Below are 21,448 nucleotides of genomic sequence, written 5' to 3' on the forward strand. Positions count from 1 at the left end.
CATTGGTTATGTGCCAGTGCTTCCCAGAGTATAACTTCTTGGAGTAGGATTCAAACACCTCATCACTAACTGCACATCTGGCAATGCTCCTGTGGGAAATACAAGACAATCATTATTAATGCACATGGCTAACAGAGATAGATCAAGTCCTGGCATTTTCCTGATCATTAAATGTTTCACATCGGTGAACTTCACGACATATGTTGAAGGAAGTGTTGCATATTCTGTATATCAGGATTCTGCAGAAAACCCCCCTCTGTCCATCAGCAACAGTCTGGCACTAATACCACTGAATGCCCACGACGTCTTCTCCTATTGCTGTCAAGATGGTCACCTCCCATTTCTGAGACCTGTCCTGAGAGATGCCTGCTCTCTTTTCTACTGAATGAGGAATTTGAAGAGTCAGGACTGTTGTGGGGTCAATGCTTGGTTGGGATGAGGCAGATGCAGTTCACTGTGGGACAGGGTTCACTGCACTGAGACGAAAGTGAGGACTGCACTGAGGGATAGCATACTTGCTGTTTATGGATACTGAGAGACAAACCAAGGTAGACATTCGCATGTGTAGTCACAAACAGAATGGACAATGTGTGCTCAAGAAGGCTCTGGAGATGTGACAGTAACGGCTGTCATGAAACTTGGATGGCACTCACCTTGCCTGATCGCGAGGAACCTGAAATGGATTTCCTGAACTGGATCCACGTCCCACACACCACAATCCAGCTGTTCTCCTCCTTCTGTGACTCCCAGCCGCACCTGCTCGGATGAGGCTGACCAGACTCCTTCTGCCACCTCCCGGCAAGAACCCTTTTCTCCACTCTCAGAAAAGCTTTGACATTCACCTCAAGTTGCATCCAGGAAACATAGCACTGCATTTGCCCTCTGACAGCCATTTCACTTCTTTCATGTCTACAGATTAACTGCTTAACATGCACAGTGTTGCCAGTGCCAGTGCTGCCAATGTTCCTCGAAATGCTCAGCCCTTTTGTGCTTCTGACTTCACATCTAATCAGATATTAATCCCAGAGACAATTTCACAATTGGTTGGCTCTCACAAATTCACCCAGGAGACAGGTCACTTGACAGGTCGGTTGCTGACTCAAACATGCTCCCAACTTTCCATCAAAAACTAAGTCCTTAAGATTCAGTGAGTTACATCTACAAGGATCAGAACTACTCCCTAGAGGTTCAACCCAATTCAGGATTCTGAAGGCTAGATAGTATGTGCAACAATATAAATTAAGCCTACATTCAATGGAATATAAAACTTAAAGGGTGACCTGATTTTTATTATTGGAAGTTTGGAAGGAATTGAAAGGAAGGTTAGGAGAAACTATTGGTTGGGAAGGCCTAGGACAAAGACAGCATCTCCCTAAACTCAGAGCCAAGGCATTCAGGAGAGAAGTTGAAAAACACTCCTTAACACAAAAGGGTAGTAGAAGCATAGACAAGCAATAGACCAATTAAATCTCAATTCGATAGTTTTTAGTTGTCAAAGAGTACAAAGAGATATAGAAACAAAGCAAGGAGATTGAGCTAGGAAATGGATTGCGCATAATCTCAGTGAATGATGGAAGAGACTGTGGAGGGCAAATGGTCTACTCAGGTTTCTTTGCTCTTATGACTGTGCTTGAACATCCCCAATCGAGAGCTGGCTGCTGGGGATAATTATTGCTCAAAACACCCTGTATAGATACCCAAATAAATGTAAGTCAACTTTGAAATGCACAAGACTTTTTTGAAGTATGTTTTCCTTTAACATGAAACTAAGCCTGGATTGGTTGCACTTCATTTCTCTTCACCTGCCAATGGGTGAAGGTAGATCTCTCCGGCTGGATTGACAAATGAAATCCCATCGTAGCCATTCGCTGTGATCCCATCAGCTAATGACGCATCACCCCCTGAAAGAAAAAACACAGAAGCAGAGAACCTCAAACTTATTAGTCACACAGCAAATTAACTACATTTTCCCCTGAAGGCAGCATTTGAAAAATGTCAGCCTTGCCTCAGTGGTAGCATTCCTACCGCTGAGTCAGACCATCGTAAGTTCAAGCTCTCACTCTAATTACTTGAGCACCTAACCTGCGTTCAGTCAGTGCTGTACCACTGAATATGCCATCTCTCAGACAAGGCAGCTTTCAATCTGGTGTCCCTTCTAGAGAAAAAATGTTGTGTAATTTGAAAGGGTTCAGAAAAGAATTACAAGGATGTTGCCCGGGTTGGAGGGTTTGAGCTATAGGGAGAGGCTAATTTTCCCCGGAGCTTAGGAGGCTGAGGGGTGATCTTATAGAAGTTCAGAAAATCATGTATCGATAGGGTGAATCGCCAAGGTCTTTTCCCCAGGGTAGGTAAGTCTAAAACCAGGGGGCATAGGTTTAAGGTGAGAGAGGAAAGAATTAAAAGGGACCGAAGGGGCAACTTTTTCAAACAGAGGATGGTGTGTGTATGGAATGAGCTGTGAGAGGGAGTGGTGAGGCTGGTACAATTACAACATTTAAAAGGCATCTGGATAGGTACTTGACTAGGAAGGGTTTAAGAGGGATATGGGCCAAATGGGCAAATGGGACTGGATTAATTTGGAATATTTGGTCAGCATGGACGAGTTGGACTGAAGGGTTTGTTTCTGTGCTGTATGTCTCTATGGCTTTTTCAGGTGGATGGTAAATTTCCTGTGGTATTATTTCGAAGAAGAACTGGGGGATGACATCCTGATGTCACCAGATTAACATGCCGTCAGCTTGTTGCTGCACATTGGCAATATTCTGCGGTCAAATTGCCTGCTTCATTTCCTACATTACAGCAATGATTATGCTTCAAAAACATTTAATTGGCAATGAGTTCTGAGGGTTATTATGCATATTGTGTGGCCTGTCAGCTTCTCTTTTGAAGTTGGGCTTCTTTCTGCTCGGCTCCAGATTATTCAAAAACATTAATGTCATAAAATATAAGACATAGGAACAGAAGTAGGCCATTCAACCCATTGAATCTGCTCTGCCATTCAAGGAGATCATGGCTGATCTGATCATCTTTTCCTGCTTTCTCCCCCCCCTCCATAACAATCAATTCCTTTCATGATTACAAATCTGTCTTTCTGAGCCTTGAATATATGTAATGAAGCAGCCTCAACAGTAGGAAACAGCCTCAGATTCACTATATTTTGAGAAAATAAATTCCTCCTTATCTTTATCTTAAATGGGTGGCTCCTTACTCTAAAATGATGCCTCCTGGTGCTAGACTCTCTAAGAAGAAGAAACAACCTTTTCCTATCTACCCTGTCAAGGTCCCTAAGAATTATTTCAATCAGGTGACCTCTCATTCTTATTATGTCCATATCATCAAGGAGATAGTTTGCCAGTGCACCTGGATAGAGATCTTGTGTTCATACTGGTTAGCCTCCTGCTCTCTAATTCCAAAGTTTTCAGCAACATCTCAGCTTGTGAAGGTATATACTTACCAGCACTGAGGAAGGATCGGATCCCATAAAGCTAACTCGATAAAGAAAGAAACAAAAACAGAAATTGCTTGAAAAGCTCAGCAGGTCAGGCAACATCTGTTTTGGGTCCTGTGGCCCTTCTTTAGAACTGACTGTAGCTAGGAAAATGTTGGTTTCCTATGCAGAAGATAGGGTGGGGGAAGGGCTAAGACGATAGGTGCGGTTCTTCCAGCTTGCGCTGAGCTTCGCTGGAGCACTGCAGCAAGCCTGAGACAGAGATGTTGGCCAGAGAATATGGTGGTGTGTTGAAGGGGCAGGCTACTGGAAGCTCAAGAGTGTTTTTTGTGAACAAAATATAGGTGTTCTGCGAAGTGGTCACCCAATCTACCGAGGAAGATGGGAGTGTTTTGAGCATTTCAGAAGGGTAACAAAAATAAAAAATCTATGGGTCAGTTATCCCTCCCCCTCCCAGTTAGAGAACCATTTTTTTGTTTCCAAGTCAGAGCTGCCACTCGGAAACAAGGTCACCTGAGGTGATAATCCCTGCATTTTTTCTGAATCAGTCCAGATTCAGGTAAGAGTCCCATGCTGAAGGTTACAAGTCATGGCCAGAAATGGAATCCATTAACCTTCAGTGACGATGGTGGAAGAACTCACACTTTGAGGAACAACAGCTGTTTGAGGACCATTTGGGAAGAGTACAAGGCCTTGTTTTAAGCAAATAAGGAAAGTGAAAAAAAAACCATTTTGTGTATTTTTCCCCCCATCACATGCCTTCTTGCCTAGGCGTTTGAGTATAGGAGTTGGAAAGTCGTGTTGAGGTTATACAGGTGAGGAACAATACTATCAAGCTTGAGAGGGCTCAGAAAAAAATTTACCAGCATGTTGTCAGGAATGGAAGGAGAGGGAGAAGAATTATAGGGAGAGGCTGTTAGACTGGAACCTTTCACTGGAGCTTAGTGTGGCCTTATAAAGATTTTTAAAATCATGATAAAGTGAATGGCAGGTGTGTTTTTTCTCTATGGTGGCGGTTTTCAAGACTCGGGGGCATATTTTTAAGGAGAGAGAAGAAAGATTTGAAAAGGACATGAGGGGCAACTTTTTTTTTACAGTCAGTGTGGAATGAACTGCCAGAGAAAGGTGATGGATATGGGTACAGTTACAATGTTTAAAAGATATTTAGATAAGTACATGAATTTGAAATGTTTGGAGGAATATGTGCCAAGCGCAGGCAAGTAGAACTAGTTCAGTTTGGGATTATGGTCAGCATGAACTGGTTGGAGCAAAGAGTCTGTTTCCATGCTGTGTGATTCTATAACTCTTTTAGTCATTGTGAATTGATGTTGAAAATATAATTGAAGAGGAAGATACACAACCGCAAGGCATAGAGAAATGGCCAGAGAACAAATCATCATGACTATTCTGAAGACTAGACAGAAATGACAAGGGTGGGGGTACAAATCCTTCATGTGATCGTGACAATGTGGAGGAGGGTAGTAGTTATTTCAGTTGGATACAAACAACTTGTCTGAAAAGAATTTTTAATAACCAGTGAGCTGTAACATTACTTATTAAACTGTATAATACTGTCTAGGAGAAAGTAAGGACTGCAGATGCTGGAGATCAGAATCAAAAAGTGAGGTACTGGAAAAGCACAGCCAGTCAGGCAGGATCCGAAGAGCAGGAGAGTCGATTTTTCGAGCATAGGCTCATCATCAGAAATTTGACTTTCCTGCTCCTCAGATGCTGTCTGACCGGCCGTGGTTTTCCAGCACCACACTTTTTGAATATAATACTGTCATTTATGATGAACACATCTAAAGCATCTCAAAAATAAATCTGCACTGTACATGTCAACCTGCTGCACTGTTTTAATCATACAGGCCTGAATTCTTGTTTATTGTTTACCTTGCTTGTTCTTGTTTGCACTGCAATGTTGTTTGTTTGTTCAGAAAATGATGGTGATATCAACATTTGCCTTGCAGCATGATCTGTGTGTTCTGTGGGGCACCAAATTAAGTGGCACTTGGCTTCAAGTCCAAATAGTCCATTGGAAACCAGGATAAAGACAGACCTCCCATTCATTGCTGTCACAGGGGCTGGCCAAAATGGCTGCCAGCACTACAAAGGTAAACTGGGGATATTTGGATGGGAGCACCCAAGATAACTTGCTAATCAATTTGTAGATTTCAGAAAAATAAAGAACACTGGACCTTAAAGTTTGAATGCAAGTAGAGATGGCATGGTGGCTCAGTGGTTATCACTGCTGCCTCACAGTGCAAGAGACCCTGGTTCGATTCTAGCCTCAGGTGACGATCTGTGTAGAATTTGCATATGGTCCCAGTGTCTGAGTGGGTTTCCTCTGGGTTTCCTCCCACAGTCCAAAGATGTGTACATTAGGTAGATGGCCATGAGGAAATTACCTATAATGTCTAGGGATCTGAAAGTTAGGTGGATGAGCCATGGAAAATGCAGGGGTACATAGATAGTGGGGGGGATGTGGGTTTGGGTGGAGTGCGCTTCGAAGGGTCAGTGTGGACTCAATGGGCTAAACAGCCTGCTTCCACACTGTAGGGATTCTATGATCCCTCTATCTTCATGTACAACTCAAAGGTATCCCAAAGATTCATGTAAGCAAATAGGATACATTGGTCCTAAGAGATGGCCACTGGTCTGAAGGGGTAACTTTGATTTTCTCTCTCCACAAGTATTGTCTGACCTGCTGAATGTTTTATCTGTTGAAATTTCAGATTTTCAGCATCTGTATTGTTTTGTTTCATCACACAGTACAGGTCTGCCAGGCCTTACCTCTGTATCCACCACCTCCTCCTCCCGATGTACAAGCCCCACCACCCCCTCCGAAGCCACCATGAGTTGCCCACTTCAGCTTCTTCAGAGCTTTGGGACACGCACTGCCCCCACTGGCACCTTCCATCAGGGACTTCCCTGCCCAAGGATGTTTGGTGATGTCATTCCAACCTCCACCTCCACCTGCAGGTATGAAGGCACAGACAAATAAATTAGACAAAAGAGATTCCACCAACCCTACAGGCAACCCTTGCTTAATTTGTCCACTTCAATCAAGTCTGTCTTCTCCTTTTTATTCAGACAGGACTGAAAAATCCAGCAGCAGTAAAGCTGACTTCCTGCCCAAAGACAAAGAAACAAAGGAAATAGAAGCAGGAGTACGCAATTCGGCCCTTTGAGCCTGCTCCATCGGTAAATATGATCATGGCTGATCATCCAACTCACTACCCGGTTTCCACTTTCTCCCCATAACGTTTGATCCCTTTAGCCCTAAGATCTATATCTATCTCATTCTCGAAAACCTTCAATGTTTTGGTGCCAATCTCTCTATGTGACTGAAAAATTTGCAGACTCACTGCTCTGTGGGTGTCTTTCAACTCAGTTCTAAATAATCTAGCCCTTAACTTTAAACTATGACCCTGGTTCTGGACTCCCCAGTCATAAGGAACATCCTTCCTACTTTTACCTTGTCTACCTGCTATAATGTTATAGGTAGCTATGAGATTTCACCAACACCACCACCACTCCCCCAACTCACTGTTCTATAATCCATTGAATATAGTTTAAATTGCTTCAGTCTGTCATCATCCCACCATCCCAGGAATCAGTATGATAAATCTTTGTTCTCTCCATAGCAAGAATATCCTTATCCTGAGATAAGGAGACCAAAACTGTATACAATACTCTAAGTGTGGTCTCACCAAGGCCCTGTACAATTGCAACAAAACACCTCTGTTCCTGTGCTCAAATCATCTTACTATGAAGGCCAACGTACCATTTACCTTCTTCACCTCCTGCTGCACCTGCATGGGAAGGATGGACAAAACCACCCACATGCAGCTTATGCTGGCTGAGCTTCAATTGAGACCTTATCAAGCAAATGTAATTGAGCTAACGCACCAAAGCTCTTTCAATGCCTTCCCACACCCTCTACCATCTTGGAGGTTAAGGACAACTGATGCATGGTTGCAAGTTCCCCTCCAAGCCATACCGCAGCCTGGCTTGGACCTTCTCTTTAAGGCTTTAGAAGATAATTGAATATCTCTAAGCAAAATATCTTTCAAGTTACCTATTCTGAGAATTCTGGTGCTAGAAGATCACAAGTCTTTTTTTCTCCCTCCACTAACCTGCTGCCCCTAGTTGTCCATTGTATCCAGGCATTGACGTATCATTTTCATACTGCTCCACCATCAGATCATCCATTATGGCATCTGGGTCCTCCAAATACGCTTTACCACCACCGCCTGCAGCAATCAACAGTGGCACTGAAACCCCATTCTCCATCTGTGTTCAAAAAATGCAACAAATAAGTTTCTCTTTTCTATAGTTTGGACAGTGCTGGGTTCCCATTAAGTGAAATCCATTGAATCTGAACAAAGAGATCAATGCTGTGCTCCACCCACTCGCTGTCCTTTGGAGCAATAATCTCATTTGAAATCAATTCGAATAATCTTTACAAATCATTTGTATCTTGTTCTCCATGATTAGCAGCAAAACTATCAATTCTGACTGGGGCTCAGCCTTATTCATGACGTTTCCAGAAATTTGAGTCCATTTTCTGTGTGTTTGGAGGTGCCTTATTTAATTGGGAGATTAAACCTAAACTCCATTTGTCCTCTCAGGTGAACATAACAGATCCCACAGCAGTATTTTGAAGGGACCCAAGGGAGTCCTGGTGGCTCGCTGCTACCCCTCAACCAATATTGTTAATAATGCAGTTTAACTGGATGCTGCCTTATTGCTGACTATGGGAATTTGCAGAGTGTAATTTGGCTACTGTGTTTTGTACTGCATGCCTACAGTACATCACTGGTAGTAAAGTACTTTAGGAAGCCCAAGGTTGTGGTGGGTACTACATAAATACACAGCTTTCTTTTTCTCTCTCCTTCAATCAGTCAAACAAGCAACACCAGTTGGAGCATGCTATTGAGTCACCAGTGATTAAAGGACCTGAGAAGGTCAGCTATAGATCTGCCAGGGTTCTTGCTGGAGTGCATACTATATGCCCTAGGGAACCCAAGAGCTGCGCCTGAAATGTGGGGCAGAAAACTCTAGGAGGCTTCTCAGCATGAGATAAAGTTGAACTGTGGTTCTTTCGAAGATGCACTGTTACATCTTTCCAAACAGATCCTGCATACCTTGAAGATATAAGTTGCCCCTCCGCCACCACCTCCTCCTCCGGCCCATTCTGACATGGCATTATTCGCATTGTATTCATCTTCGATGATGGAAGATTCTCCCAAGCAGATCTTCTGAGTCATCTCGTCTTTCTAAAGGAGAGATGCAGAGATGCTAACATTGCACTGTAGCCATTCTACAGACTGTCATTTATTTCTCTTAATATGTGCATTTGCAGATATGCACTTAACAGATTGAAGGATATGTGCCAGGGTAGACTCGTATGGAGTACAAATCTTGCATGGACCAGTGGGGCTGAATGGCCTGTTTTGGTGCTGCCAATTCCATACAATTCTACCTGATTTGATTTGATTTATTGTAGTCACACGTATCTGATTCAGTGCAAAGCTTTGTTTTGTCAGCAGTACAGGCAAATCTTAGCAAACAAGGACACACAGATCATAGGTTGCTTAGACAGAGTGAGATAAAGAGGTTACACTGCACAGGAGATGTGCAAAGCAAGATCAACATTAGCAAGACCCATATTATTTGAAGTTAGAGAGTCCATTCATCAGTCTAGTAACAGCAGGGAAGAAGTTGTTCTTGAACCTGTTGGTGTGTGTGTGTTCAAGCTTCTGTATCTTCTGCCTGATGGAAGAGAGCATTATCCAGGGTGGGAAGGGTCTTTGATGATGTTGTTAGCCTTTTAGCAGCAACAAGAAGTGTAAGTGGGCTTCCGTGATGGTCTGGGCTGTTCACACAACGTTCTGTAGTTTCTTATGGTCCTGGGCAGCGCAGTTGCCATACCATGTCAGATAGAATGCTTTCTATGGTGCACCCAGATAGAATGCTTTCTATGGTGCATCTGTAAAGTTGGTGAAAGTCCTTATGAACATGCCAAATTTCCTAACCACCTGAAGAAGAGGCGTTGTGTGCCTTCTTGACTGTTGCATCTACGTGGGAGACTCAAGATGGTGCCAACTCCGGCAACTCTTTGTGAGATCTAACAGTAGATTTTATTCTCATTCTATTCAAAGCAGTTGATGCCCTTGTTCAAAATGGAGATTGTTTCAGTTTGTTTTTTTACAGCAATAGAAGTCATTAACAAAAAACTGCAATAGCAGCAATGGAGTAGTGATGTGGCTATCTAACCTGGGTTATGGCCTGGGGAAGCATAAGATTCTCCAGATGCCCTTCCCATTCTCCTTCAGCTTGACTCCGACCTTTCCACAAGTGGGGTGTTAGGCCGAGGGTGGCCCATCCACCTGTCCTCCAAGTGAAGCCCTTAAATGATCAATTATTGACCACCACAATTAGCCTCTCAATTCTGAGGCAGGACAGAGGGGTTCAGGAACGGGGAGGGAAGCCCAGCAAGCGAAGAGATGAATTTGTGGAATTCTTGACCGCAGAGGGCTGAGTTGTTGAGCAAATTCAAGGCTGTGACAGACTTTTAATCAGTAAAAGAAATCACAGGATTATGGAAAAAAGGCAGGAAAGTGGAGTAGAGGATTATCAGATTAGCCATGATCTCATTGAATAGGGGAGCAGACCCAAAGAGCTGAATGGACTATTCCTGCCCAAGCATCTCATGGCCTTATTAAGTGGGGATGTGAGAGAGAGATATTGAAAATCATGATGGCCTGGACAGGAGGTAAAGACAAACTGGTCTAATCGGTGGAAGGATCAGGAAACGGGGACACCAATTTCAGGCATTTGGTGAAAGAATTAATGGCGATATGAAGAAAACCATTTTTATACAGCAGGCAGAGGCAATGGCATGGTATTATCACTGGACTGTTAATCCAGAGACCCATATAATGGTCTGGGGACTAAGGTTCAAATCCTGCCATGGTAGATGGTGGAATTTGAGTTCAATTAAAAGCAAAATCTGGAATTAAGAGACTAATGATCATTGTTGGAAAAACCTATCTTATTCACAAATGTCCTTTAGGGAAGGAAATCTGGTCTACATGTGACTCCAGATTCACAGCAATATGTTGACTCCTAACTGTCCTTTGAGCAGTTAGGGATGGGCAATAAATGCTGGCCTAACCAGCGATGCCCTCATCTGATGAATGAATTTACAAAAAAGGTAGTAGGTATCTAAAATATACTGCCAGAGACTCCAGTGATGGAGACAGATTCAACCAAGGCATTCATAACAGAATTGGATACTTATTGAAAGGAAAGCAATTTCCAGAGCAATGAGAAAAAAATGGAGGATTAGCAAATAGCACTAACAGAGAGAAGGGCAGGGCACAACAAACTGAATTGGCCTCCTTTGGTGCTGTAACCATTCTACAATCTGCCACTTTGCAAAATGCCTTCCGAAAGTCGATATACAACACATCATCAGCGTTATACTCACCACCCCTCTCAGTTACCTCATCAAAAAACTCAAAATAATTTAATTATTCATAGTCTGCCTTCAACACGCTGTCTGTTTTTAATTAATTTTGCCTCAGATTATCATTTCTAAAACCAATGAGGTTGAACTGACAGGTCAGTAGTTTCTGCATTTATCCTTAAACCTAATTTTAAAATAAAGGGTAGCATTTGCAGTTCTTCTCTTCCAGCATCCTTTGTGTATCTTTGAAGGATTTAAACACTATGGCCAGTGCCTAACAATTGCCACCTCTCTCTTCTGGCTGTAAGTAAAAATCATATTATAAAATAAATCCATAGAATATATTAAAGGTAATATCTGGTGATAAAGACATTCTGCTGTTTATATGGGTGAGATCATTACAGCTATGGTGTGGCTATTCAAGTTTAACCACTACAGCTTCAAGGTCCATGTAAGAGTGTCTGGAAGAATCACTTAACCTAATTCTCTCAAAAATGGAGAGACAGTCAAGACTGGAGATTTTGCTCTGGCTTATCCTGAAAGAGTTGCAACTCTTTTGCTTTGTGGACATGGTTGCAGGCAAATTCACTGAGACCACCTTCCAACTTGCTTAAGAAGTGTACCAAACAGTAAGATGAGGTAGTGTCTGCTCCAAACACAGAGCTGTCAGCTGTGAGGAGATATAAAGGCCAACTGTGATCTTGAATGTCTTTATTTTATAATTTCCAACCTTGTTTTGAAATCCCTTAATAGCCTTGCCCTTTCCCATCCCAGCAACCTCCTCACAACACCCTGAGGTCTCTGCAAAGCATCAGGCCCTTTGATAGTATCGAAAATAATCGCGATTGGTGAGAACGCTGTCAGGTACCTGGCTCCTAAAATATAGAATTCTTCCCTAAACCTCTTTATTTCTCTATCTCTTTCTCTTCCTGAATCATTCCTTAAAGCTCACCACATTGACCAATAACATTTTTTTGGTCACTAACATCTCCTTAGATTTGTAGAAAATTGCAGCGCTGAAGGAAGCCATTCAACCTGCTGTGCCTGTACTGACTTTGGGGATGGGTGATTGTGCTTAGTCTCCCCAGACCCGCAGTTTATCAGCCACACTATACTTCTCACATCCCGGAGTTAGTGGCATACTCCTTTTCCAAAGTATTTACGGATTCGACATTCTCACCTTCTCAGGTACAGTGTTCCAGATCCTGACAACCCTCTGAGCAATGTAACTAAAGGCAACATCCTTTATGTTCCGAGTACTTCGGATCTGGCGGCATTGGTTGAGATGCCTGCTGGAAGTGGAATCAATTGTGGCTTTCCAAAGGAAATTGGGAAAGTGCCTGGAGAGTTAGAAAATGGCAGTGCTATGGGGAAAGGGCAGCAGCTGGGATTGAAATGCTCTGACCAAGAGCCAACAGAGGCCCAACAGACTGAACGCCCACCTTCTGTGCAGTAACCATTTTATGATTCTATTTATATGGCAAAGTCTGCTCTCGCCTGTTCCACAGTCAAAGAGGCAATGCAGAAAGAAACAATATACCCAATTAAATGTGCATTTGTTTCATGATGGGCGCAATATTAAATCTAGAATACTAAACTGTCAATTGGGCCTGGAGTGGTGTTTTATAGAGGTTCAGTGTGCGGAAGCGGCTGAGGGTCTAAGCCCAACGTAGTTAGAGCAAGCTCAAAGCGTTGGTTTCCAGGCATGTGCGGTGTCGAGAGCAAGAAGCCCGAGATTTCCCGAACAGTGGACTAAAGCAGAGGAGGTTGAGACCTTGCAGGGAGTGCACTTAAGCAAGACTGTTGAATTTTTTTCCTTTACTCCTTTCTTTTCCACTTAATACTAGGAAGGACTGTAATTTTAACTTTCAACTTTATTTTTTTTTCTACTTATACTACAAACAACTTTGAGCTTTGTTCATCTGTGTTACTACTTGTGCCCTAGTTTTGTACATAGGTATCTTTGTCCATAAGATGGTGGTGACATTGTACACTTTTTACTGCATTCCTGTACTTGAATACAAGTGGCAATAAAGCTTAAATCAAATCAAATCAAGTCAACTTGCTATTGATACACCAAACACCATATGCTTCCTTCATCCCTACATTGTGACACACAGGATGTGGAAGAGATTTCACATACCCCTGGACAGGCATCTTCTCCTTGCTGTCCAACCAGGATATAAAGTAGGTCACCCTTCTCCAGGTGAAAAATGGCTGAGATGAAAATTCCATGTGACCTCTTGTTGCTGTTCCTGGCTCCTTTTCCTCCAGCAGCTCCATAAGCAGACACCCTAGAGAGAAAGGTTTGGTTAGAGACTGCTGAGTCCAGAGGTTGAGAGGTCCACCCAAATTAGAGCTAGGACAGTGAAAATGATCAGCATGATTCAAAGCAAGTGCTAACCAATAAGGACAGACTTGAATCAGGGCTGGGACTAATCAGTGTTAAGAATTTACAGAAATCAGAGCCAGTAGGGTTAGCATAGGGATTTTATTTTATTCATTCTTGAGTTTTAAACACCACTAGCAAGATGGTTGCCTACAGCCAACTGCCCTTGAGGTGGTAGTAAGCTGCCATCTTGAAGCTCTTGGTGCCTAGGCAACAAGCAAGTTTCAGAATTTGGACCCAGCAAATGTGAAGGAATAGCGACATATTTCCAGTTTAGGACTTGGATGTGCGCCTTGGTAGGGATCTTGCAGGTAATAGTGTCGCTACACAGTCTGCTGTCTTAATCTTTCTCCATTGTGAAGGTTGTGGATTAGAAGAAGTTATTGAAGGAGCCTGGGTATTCGCTGTAATTCGTATTGTAGATGGTAATACATTGATGCCACTGTGTGTTGGTGACGAACCGAGTGAATATTGAAGATGGTGGATGTGATGCCAATCAAGCGGGCTGCCTTGTCCTGGATGGTGTCAATCTTCTTGAGTGTTGTTGGAGCTGCACCCATCCAGGCATGGGGAGTATTCCATCACACTCCTGACTTGTATCTTGTAGGCTCTGGAGAGTCAGGAGATGAGTTACTCACTGTTGAATTCCCAGCTTTTGACCTGCCCTTGTAGAAATTACTACTTATATCTACCACTACATAATTTTTTTTTTGAAGAGTTGTTCACAGGATGTAGGCATCAAAGGTTATGCCAGTATTTATTGCCCGGTTAAGAGTCAATCACATTGCTGTGGGCCTTGGGTCACATGTAGGCTAGATTAGTTTCTTTCCCTAAAAGATGTTCGTGAATCAGAAGGGTTTTTCCTGACAATTAGCCCTGGTTGCAGGATCATCATTAGACTCTTAATTTCTGAATTTTTATTAATTGAATTCAAATTCCACCATTTGCCGTGGCAGGATTCAAACATGCCGGATCCCTGGAACATTGCCTGGTTTCTGGATGAATTGGCGAACAATAATGCCACGAGGCTATTCCCTCCTGCGATAATGGGGAACGTATTTGAAATGAAGTCTGGACTGATTGGACTGGGGGGGGTTCAGAGCTGGCATTATTGGTTGGGGCTAATGTGTCAACCAGAACACATTGGTTTGCACAGAGACCTGACAAGAGCAACTTTAAAATGGAAGCTCATGGTCCTTTGGTGGACATTCTTTCAATGAAGTAGGTAGTTATGGCAACAAGGGTTACAAGAAGCCTTATTAAAAATGGGCGAATGATTGTTTTATGAGAAACTGTTCTTATTGTGTGCTATTAGCAATTGGCTCCCTCGACCAGAGTCTCTTAGGGCTTGTGACAATCAAGGGGCAAGTATGATTTGGTTTAGTAAGACCTGTACTCACAGATTTTACAAATTCATCAAGGCTGGGTATGAGCTGCTACTGATTCAGGATGTGCTGATGTTAAATGAGAATCAAAGGGCTCTGCTTACACGTATTTGCTGGTGGCAGGGATCTGCCATATCTGGATGCCCTTGAGTGGACCCTCTGATTGTAGACCCACAGAGACATTAGTGTGGCGGTAGGCATTGTCACACTGGGCCTGAGTGGGGCCATTGGGACCACTAGCTCCACAAGATGTAAACCACCAAACCACATCGGAATAATCTGCAATGAAGAGAAACACATTATCCTGGACCGAGGCTAACTGGGTGTACAAAATCAAAACCAAACATGAGAGGAAGAGTTAACATGTTGCTCAGAGACCATCAGTAACACTTCTCCATATCCTTTCTCAAGTGGTTCCTTTGGACTGGCACAGTGGGACAGCTCTCTGCTTTTCACATGACCACATCTTATACCTAGACCATCAGCTGTTATTAATAGATCTATGTTCCACAGACAATGACACAATGTCAAGATGTGCCAACATTCCACAACCAGATATTATAGTGACTTCAATCAATTTGTGATCACTGTTCATAGAACAGTTCTTCATGTTGACTACTACGTTACCATTTTTAATATACTTAAAGCAACCACGTGTTGATTGGCTCGTTCTCATGCCTTGAATTGTAATTTCTTGCTCTTTTATGAGTGTCAGTATGTTTAAAGCATTCAAATATTTGCAAAGCACAAAGATCTTGATGTAAAACTTTTAAGGCACGTAGATCCGAAAATCCTCAAACATTTCTTTGCTTACTCTAATATTTATAGGAATATTGTGAGGGGCTTCTATGAGCTCTAGATATAGAAATTCTGAACAGAAGGGGAGTACAAACTATTAATGTTTATTGCCTATCAGCATTGTAGAGTAGGGATTCACTACTGTTGCAGCTTCTGCGGTAAAACACCACTGCAGTATGATATTATCAGAGTGCTCCCTACATATTAGCCCCTGTAGGATATTCCACAAAGACTGGGTTCTTGTTGAGAAAGACATCTCAAAGTTTACGAGCAACATTAATTATTTATAATATCTCAGACTTACATAGAGTCTAGTTTCTATGTTTACCGTTGTTACTATGATTAATGCTGCTGCTGCTACAACAATAATATTGGCCCCTGAAAGTGAGAAGGGTAACTTTATACTGGAACATATTGTGATGTCAATCAGTTGTCTTAAAAGTACATTGCCTGTCTGGTCTGGAATCTATGCAATAATACAACAGGTAGCTTCCGTCAAGTCTCGGTTTCATGTGATCTACCATCATGATGACATAGCTCCTTATGCAGATACCCAGAAGATATTCTCAGTGTACTGGTAGTCATCCCTTTACTCCACAGTATTGTATGGCTAACCCTATATGTAGCATTCTACCAAAGTTTATGTTCAACCAAAAATCTCTTCATCTCTTTTCTTTCACCATCATTGTGCTTGCTGACCTACACTGGCTTTCGGTCTGACATTGCCTCAATTTAAAAATTCTCATCCTTATATTTTCCAATCCTGCTAAGACCTCACCCTCCTGTCCTTGAGCCTTCCAAAATCTCTGCAAGGAATCTATTTTTGTTGGCTTGTGTATCTCCATTTCAACTGTCTAGGTCCAATGTTCTGAAATTTGACCCTAAAACTGTGTGCCTCTCTACCTTTGTTTGTTTTTTTAAGACACTCACAAAAATTTACCTATTCAATCAAGATGAAGATCATTTGTCTTAAGATCTCTTAGCTGGCTTGGTATCAAATTTTTGATAATAGTTCTGTAACTCATCTTGGGACATTTTAACTATGTTAAATAATATGGTACACACACACACACAACTTTCCCTGAAGGCTAAGTAGCAGATGCACTGCAGTGTTGACACTGGCAGAAGAGTTAAATTGTCATTTGTACATTGCTGCCAGTGTTTACAATTGTATCATAAAGCTATACAGCATAGAAAGAGGCAATTTTGTCTACCATCCCTATACCAGTACTTTGAAACAGAGTTCTCCATTCAGTTCTACTTACAGGCTTTTTTTCCATTTAGTCCTTAAGTTTTCATCCTTTGGATTATAGCTAATTCATTTTTAAGGAAGGTACGTGATATTATAAGTATGGAATAGGCGTTTACTATATGCAACTAACTAATCAAAATGAGAGTTAAATTACACCTATGAGCTCACCCCTGCCAGTTAACCTCACTGTACCTGAAGACGATAACCTACCTTATTTGCAATGTTCTGAAAGATTGGTTTAACCATAGCTTAAAGATCTGAGATAGAATTTAGAATTTATCCTTTGTCACAAAAGTATTGTGTACGGTAAATTGCTGGAAGTTGGGCAATGTAAAGACAAAAGGGCATCTGGGGACTCAGTGAATGATGGAGCAAGACGTCTAATTTCTTAACCAATGAGAATTAAATGCTAAGAACTAAACATATAAGGACAGATATTGGTGATTCATAATAGGGAAGCAAATCAGATTAACTACAAAACCCTGCTCCATGAAAATTATAGACTGGTTGAAGTTGATACCCTTTTTTCATTAAGATTTAGTAGAGTCATATCATAAAATCCCTACAGTATGGAAGTAGGATATTCAGCCCATTGAGTCCATACCAACCCTCCAAACGGCATCCCACTGATACCCAACCACCTAACCCTATAAATCTGCATTTTCCATGGCTAACCCATCTCACCTGCACATTCCTGGACACTATGAGCAATTCAGCATGGCCAATCCACCTAACCTATCACCTTTGGACTGAAAGAGGAAACCAAAGCACCAAAAGGAAACCGATGCAGACAACGTGCAAGTTCCACACAGTCACTCAAGGGTGGAATCAAATCTGGGTCCTTGGCACTGTGAGGCAGAAGTGCTAACCTTGAGGTACCATGACACCTTTAGTCGAGTAGCAGAGTAGAAACTGGTGACAATACACAATTCCTGGCATAGGTCTTCCTCACCTCAGGCTGGATGGGTTTCATACATTTAATTTTTCAGCAAATTCTTGACATTTATATCCAGTCAACTATCACATTTGTTCCTCTCTCCATTCTTTTGTGATGGTTGCCTTCCCTGCAAAGTTATCACATTGAACTTTATCCTCATACACAGGAAAAATGAACCAGATACATTATCAGAAATGATACAGCACCTCTAACATTGTAAAACCCTCCAATGTTCTTCAAAGGATTTTAATTAGAAAATGAAATTCATTTTGAGACAAAGAAATAGGCCTTAAGATAATTCAAAGAGTTGGTTTTAAAGATGGTTTTAAAGAAGAAGGGAAAATTAGAGAAGCAAAGAGTTTAGGGAGGGAATCCCAGAGTTTAGATCTGAGGGGAAAGTGAGGCATAGGAATCTGATATGGGCTACAGAACTCTGGACAGATTCAACTTTGAACCTAAAAATTATAATAGCATATGGTGTGATACATTCTCTAATGATTATGTGCCATCTCAAATAATTCACCATGAAACTACTTATAGAATATATGTGTTTCAATACTTTTACCTGATGGGGCAACCTCTGGCACAGGGAAGTGAAATGGCAAATCTTCTAGTTGATCCAATGAATCATCCTCCAATGTTACCGGTTCAGTCTCTATGTGGACAAAAAGGCAGATGAGTGCAGAATATTCCGCAGGATAACAGGCCCATAATGGAGTCAGCATAGTACCTACCGAGGCATGGCTGCCTTGTCTGATGTTGACAAGCCAATATCCTGAACCCTCCTCAGCTGATGGGAACAGAAGAAGGCCATTCTATCTCATCATTCGTACCTTCATGCAACTCAAATATAAAATCATAGAATGCCTACAGTGTGGAAGGAAGCCAAACAGCCCCTTGGTCACTGGCACTGTGAGACAGCAGTGCTAAACACTGAGCCACCATGCCTCCCCATCATGGCTGATTTGTATCTTATCTTTGTATTATGACTGAAACCCATTAATGAAGCTACATAAAAGAAACACTGAATTGGAAAGCAGAGATAATGACCAGTATACCCATGGAATTGCAAACTGGAGATGCCCAGGTGATGTTGTATTGAACCATACCATGATCTTATTCAATGATGGAGTACACTTGAAAGGCTGAATGGCCTACTCCTGCTCCTTGTTCATATGTCACAAATATGGAACTGAAAGCTAGTCTCACTGATGGCAACAATGAAACTATTGTCAATTGCTGTAGAAACCCATCTGGTTCATGAATATCTTTTCAGGAAGGAAATCTGCCATCCTTACCTGTTCTGTCCTACTTGTGACTCCAGATCCAGAGCAATGTGGTTGACTCTTAAATACCTCTGAAATAGCCAAGTAAGCCATTCAGTTCAAGGGAATTAAAAGTGATGACAAATGCTAGCCTTGCCAGTGATGCCCATACCCAGTGAAAAATAAAGAATAAAGAAATAATATGATGATATATTGCTAGAAATCTTGGAAATCCATTCCTAGTAGTGTCATGTAAATACACTTAGCACACAAACACAGTGATTCTGGAAGACAGCTTATTAAACTCTTCTTAAAGACTATTAAAGATGGAGGTTAAGTTCTCATGTTCTGTTGATGTTCACACCTTGTGAATGAATGAGAAAAAATACAGACTGAGTGTTGAGGCTGTTTGAGGGTTTCAGCCAATGGAATGTATTCAAGTGAGAAGAACAAGGATAGACAATACAAACTATAGGATATAATCTAAAAAAGGCATATGAACACTTTGAGGTACATGTGCAGAAATTGTTGAAGCTAGCAGAACAGGTGAGTGATTAAATAACCATATGCTATCCTGAGCCTTATAGATAAATGTATGAAGTGCAAAAGCAGGGAGGTTATAATGAATATTTGCTTAACTCTAGTTTGGCCTCGAATGGACTATTGGATTCAATTCTATTCATTACACTTTAGGAAGTATATGAAGATTGCAGAGAGAGTGCGGGAAAGATCTACAAAAATGCCTCCAAGAGTGAGCAAATTCATATTGAATGGATATATTATAGAAACTGAAGGTTGAGAGGGAGATTTGCTAAAGGTATACTAAATTACAAGGCATCTAGACAGTGTAGGTCAAGGGAACCTGCTCCCATCGGTAGGTTGAGAACCAGAAGACACATACCTAAGGTGATTGGCAAAAGCACCAAATGTAACACCAGGAGAAAAGCTTTCACAAAGCAAGTGTTCAGGGTCTGGAATGTATTGCCTGAGACTATGGTGGAGGTAGGGTCAGACTGTGGTATGAAATAAAAATTGGAAAAACAACTTGAACAGAAATATTTGCAGGGTTATGGGGAAACAAGGGAGCCAGATGCTAGCTATTTTACTTTCAGAGTTGGCTGAAGGGTCTCCTTCTGTGTTGTGATTGTTTTACAGTTCTATGACATATTAATGCAAAGTGAGATGGATCATACTTTCAGTAATGGGTCCATCTATTAACACTGTAGTGTGTGGAATGGAATCTGATCTCATAGTTGGTAATACAATCGATTTGTTAATGCACTATTTGGATGGCTCTCATTATTATGAATGGAATCAACTTATTAATAGAATGTGTTGGATGGTCACAATGTTAGTAATGAGATCTATTTACTTATACAGGCTTGATGATGGCTCCTATCTTAGTAGTAATGGAGTCTCCTTATTAATACATTGATGCAGGCAGTGAGTCAGAGACCTATGCTGCTCCGGTTCTGTTCTCATAACTGTCTCACTGATTAATTTGCTGTAATGTAGCAATCTCATCAATTAATTAATTAAGGTATCACAAAAGCTCTTTCAATATTGCTGCTGGCGCTCGCTGGAATGAATAATTAATGGAGTCACATTATGCAAGATGTGCTTTCTGGAGAAGGCTCATGAAAGCCATATTGTAGAGTATTTTCTGGAGATGCAGCACATATATGCTCACAAACCCATTTTAACAATATCTTCTATGGTGCTGCTAAATTGGTTCAAAACAGTGAGATCCAGTGCAAAGGAAAACATGTAATCACTGCAGTTCTCTAGTACAAGGTAATGTAATGCAACAAGATGCTTAGGTAGACGTTAATCCTGAGAAGCTACCATTGTCCTATTGCATAACTTCCCAACAAGCACATCCCACTTAAGGTTTAGTAGTTGGCCCTGCTTTCATTCCTAAGTAGTAAAGTCCTGCTTCTAAAGACAGTGGTCAGCTCTCTTTTCTGATACAGAACCACCTGAACTCAAAAATCTCCATGTTTTCAATATTCCTGTAATTGGAATGTTACGGTGTGGTGCTGGGTACGTGAACAGGGACAGAAAAAGTAATCGAGAGTTATTGGCACGCAGACAGAGTGAGATGAAGAGAGTAAAAGACAGAGAGAAAGGATACGACAGAGGGAGAAAGAGACAAAAGGGAAAGGGTAAGATAAAGAACCAAAAGAGAGGCAGAGAGACATAGAATAAAAGCAGAGATGAATAAATATATGAAGAGAAGTACACAGTCAAAGACAAAATAGAGAAATAAATGGAAAAAGATGCTGATAAAGAATCCAAGATAGCTGGAAGGCAAAGGAGCCGAAGAATATGCAAAAAAAAGAGAGAAAATACTTAAAAGGTTCTGTCAGTTCGATTATGATGAGCCCAAAATCTCTGAAAATCCTGTGAGGAGTGAAAGAAAAATAGCAAAAAACTTTCTCTTTCTCTCCACAGATGTTGTCAAACCTGCTGAGTATTTTCAGCATTTTCTGGTCTT

At 41.6% G+C, this 21,448-nt stretch overlaps 1 protein-coding gene across 1 annotated transcript in view; it reads right to left on the minus strand.

Annotated features, from left to right (window-relative positions):
- Positions 1–21,448, minus strand: part of ltk (leukocyte receptor tyrosine kinase) — a 182,442-nt gene that overhangs the window by 70,519 nt on the left and 90,475 nt on the right. The window contains exons 3-9 of the mRNA XM_072569266.1: positions 18,252–18,341; positions 14,804–14,978; positions 13,069–13,219; positions 8,599–8,730; positions 7,588–7,744; positions 6,242–6,424; positions 1,803–1,901 (exon numbers count right to left, since the gene is read on the minus strand). Coding sequence (XP_072425367.1) covers positions 1,803–1,901; positions 6,242–6,424; positions 7,588–7,744; positions 8,599–8,730; positions 13,069–13,219; positions 14,804–14,978; positions 18,252–18,341 — 987 coding nt within the window. The remainder of the gene's footprint in view (positions 1–1,802; positions 1,902–6,241; positions 6,425–7,587; positions 7,745–8,598; positions 8,731–13,068; positions 13,220–14,803; positions 14,979–18,251; positions 18,342–21,448) is intronic.

Source organism: Chiloscyllium punctatum, chromosome 4 (genome assembly GCF_047496795.1).
Source record: "Chiloscyllium punctatum isolate Juve2018m chromosome 4, sChiPun1.3, whole genome shotgun sequence".
Classification (NCBI taxonomy): Eukaryota; Metazoa; Chordata; class Chondrichthyes; order Orectolobiformes; family Hemiscylliidae; genus Chiloscyllium; species Chiloscyllium punctatum.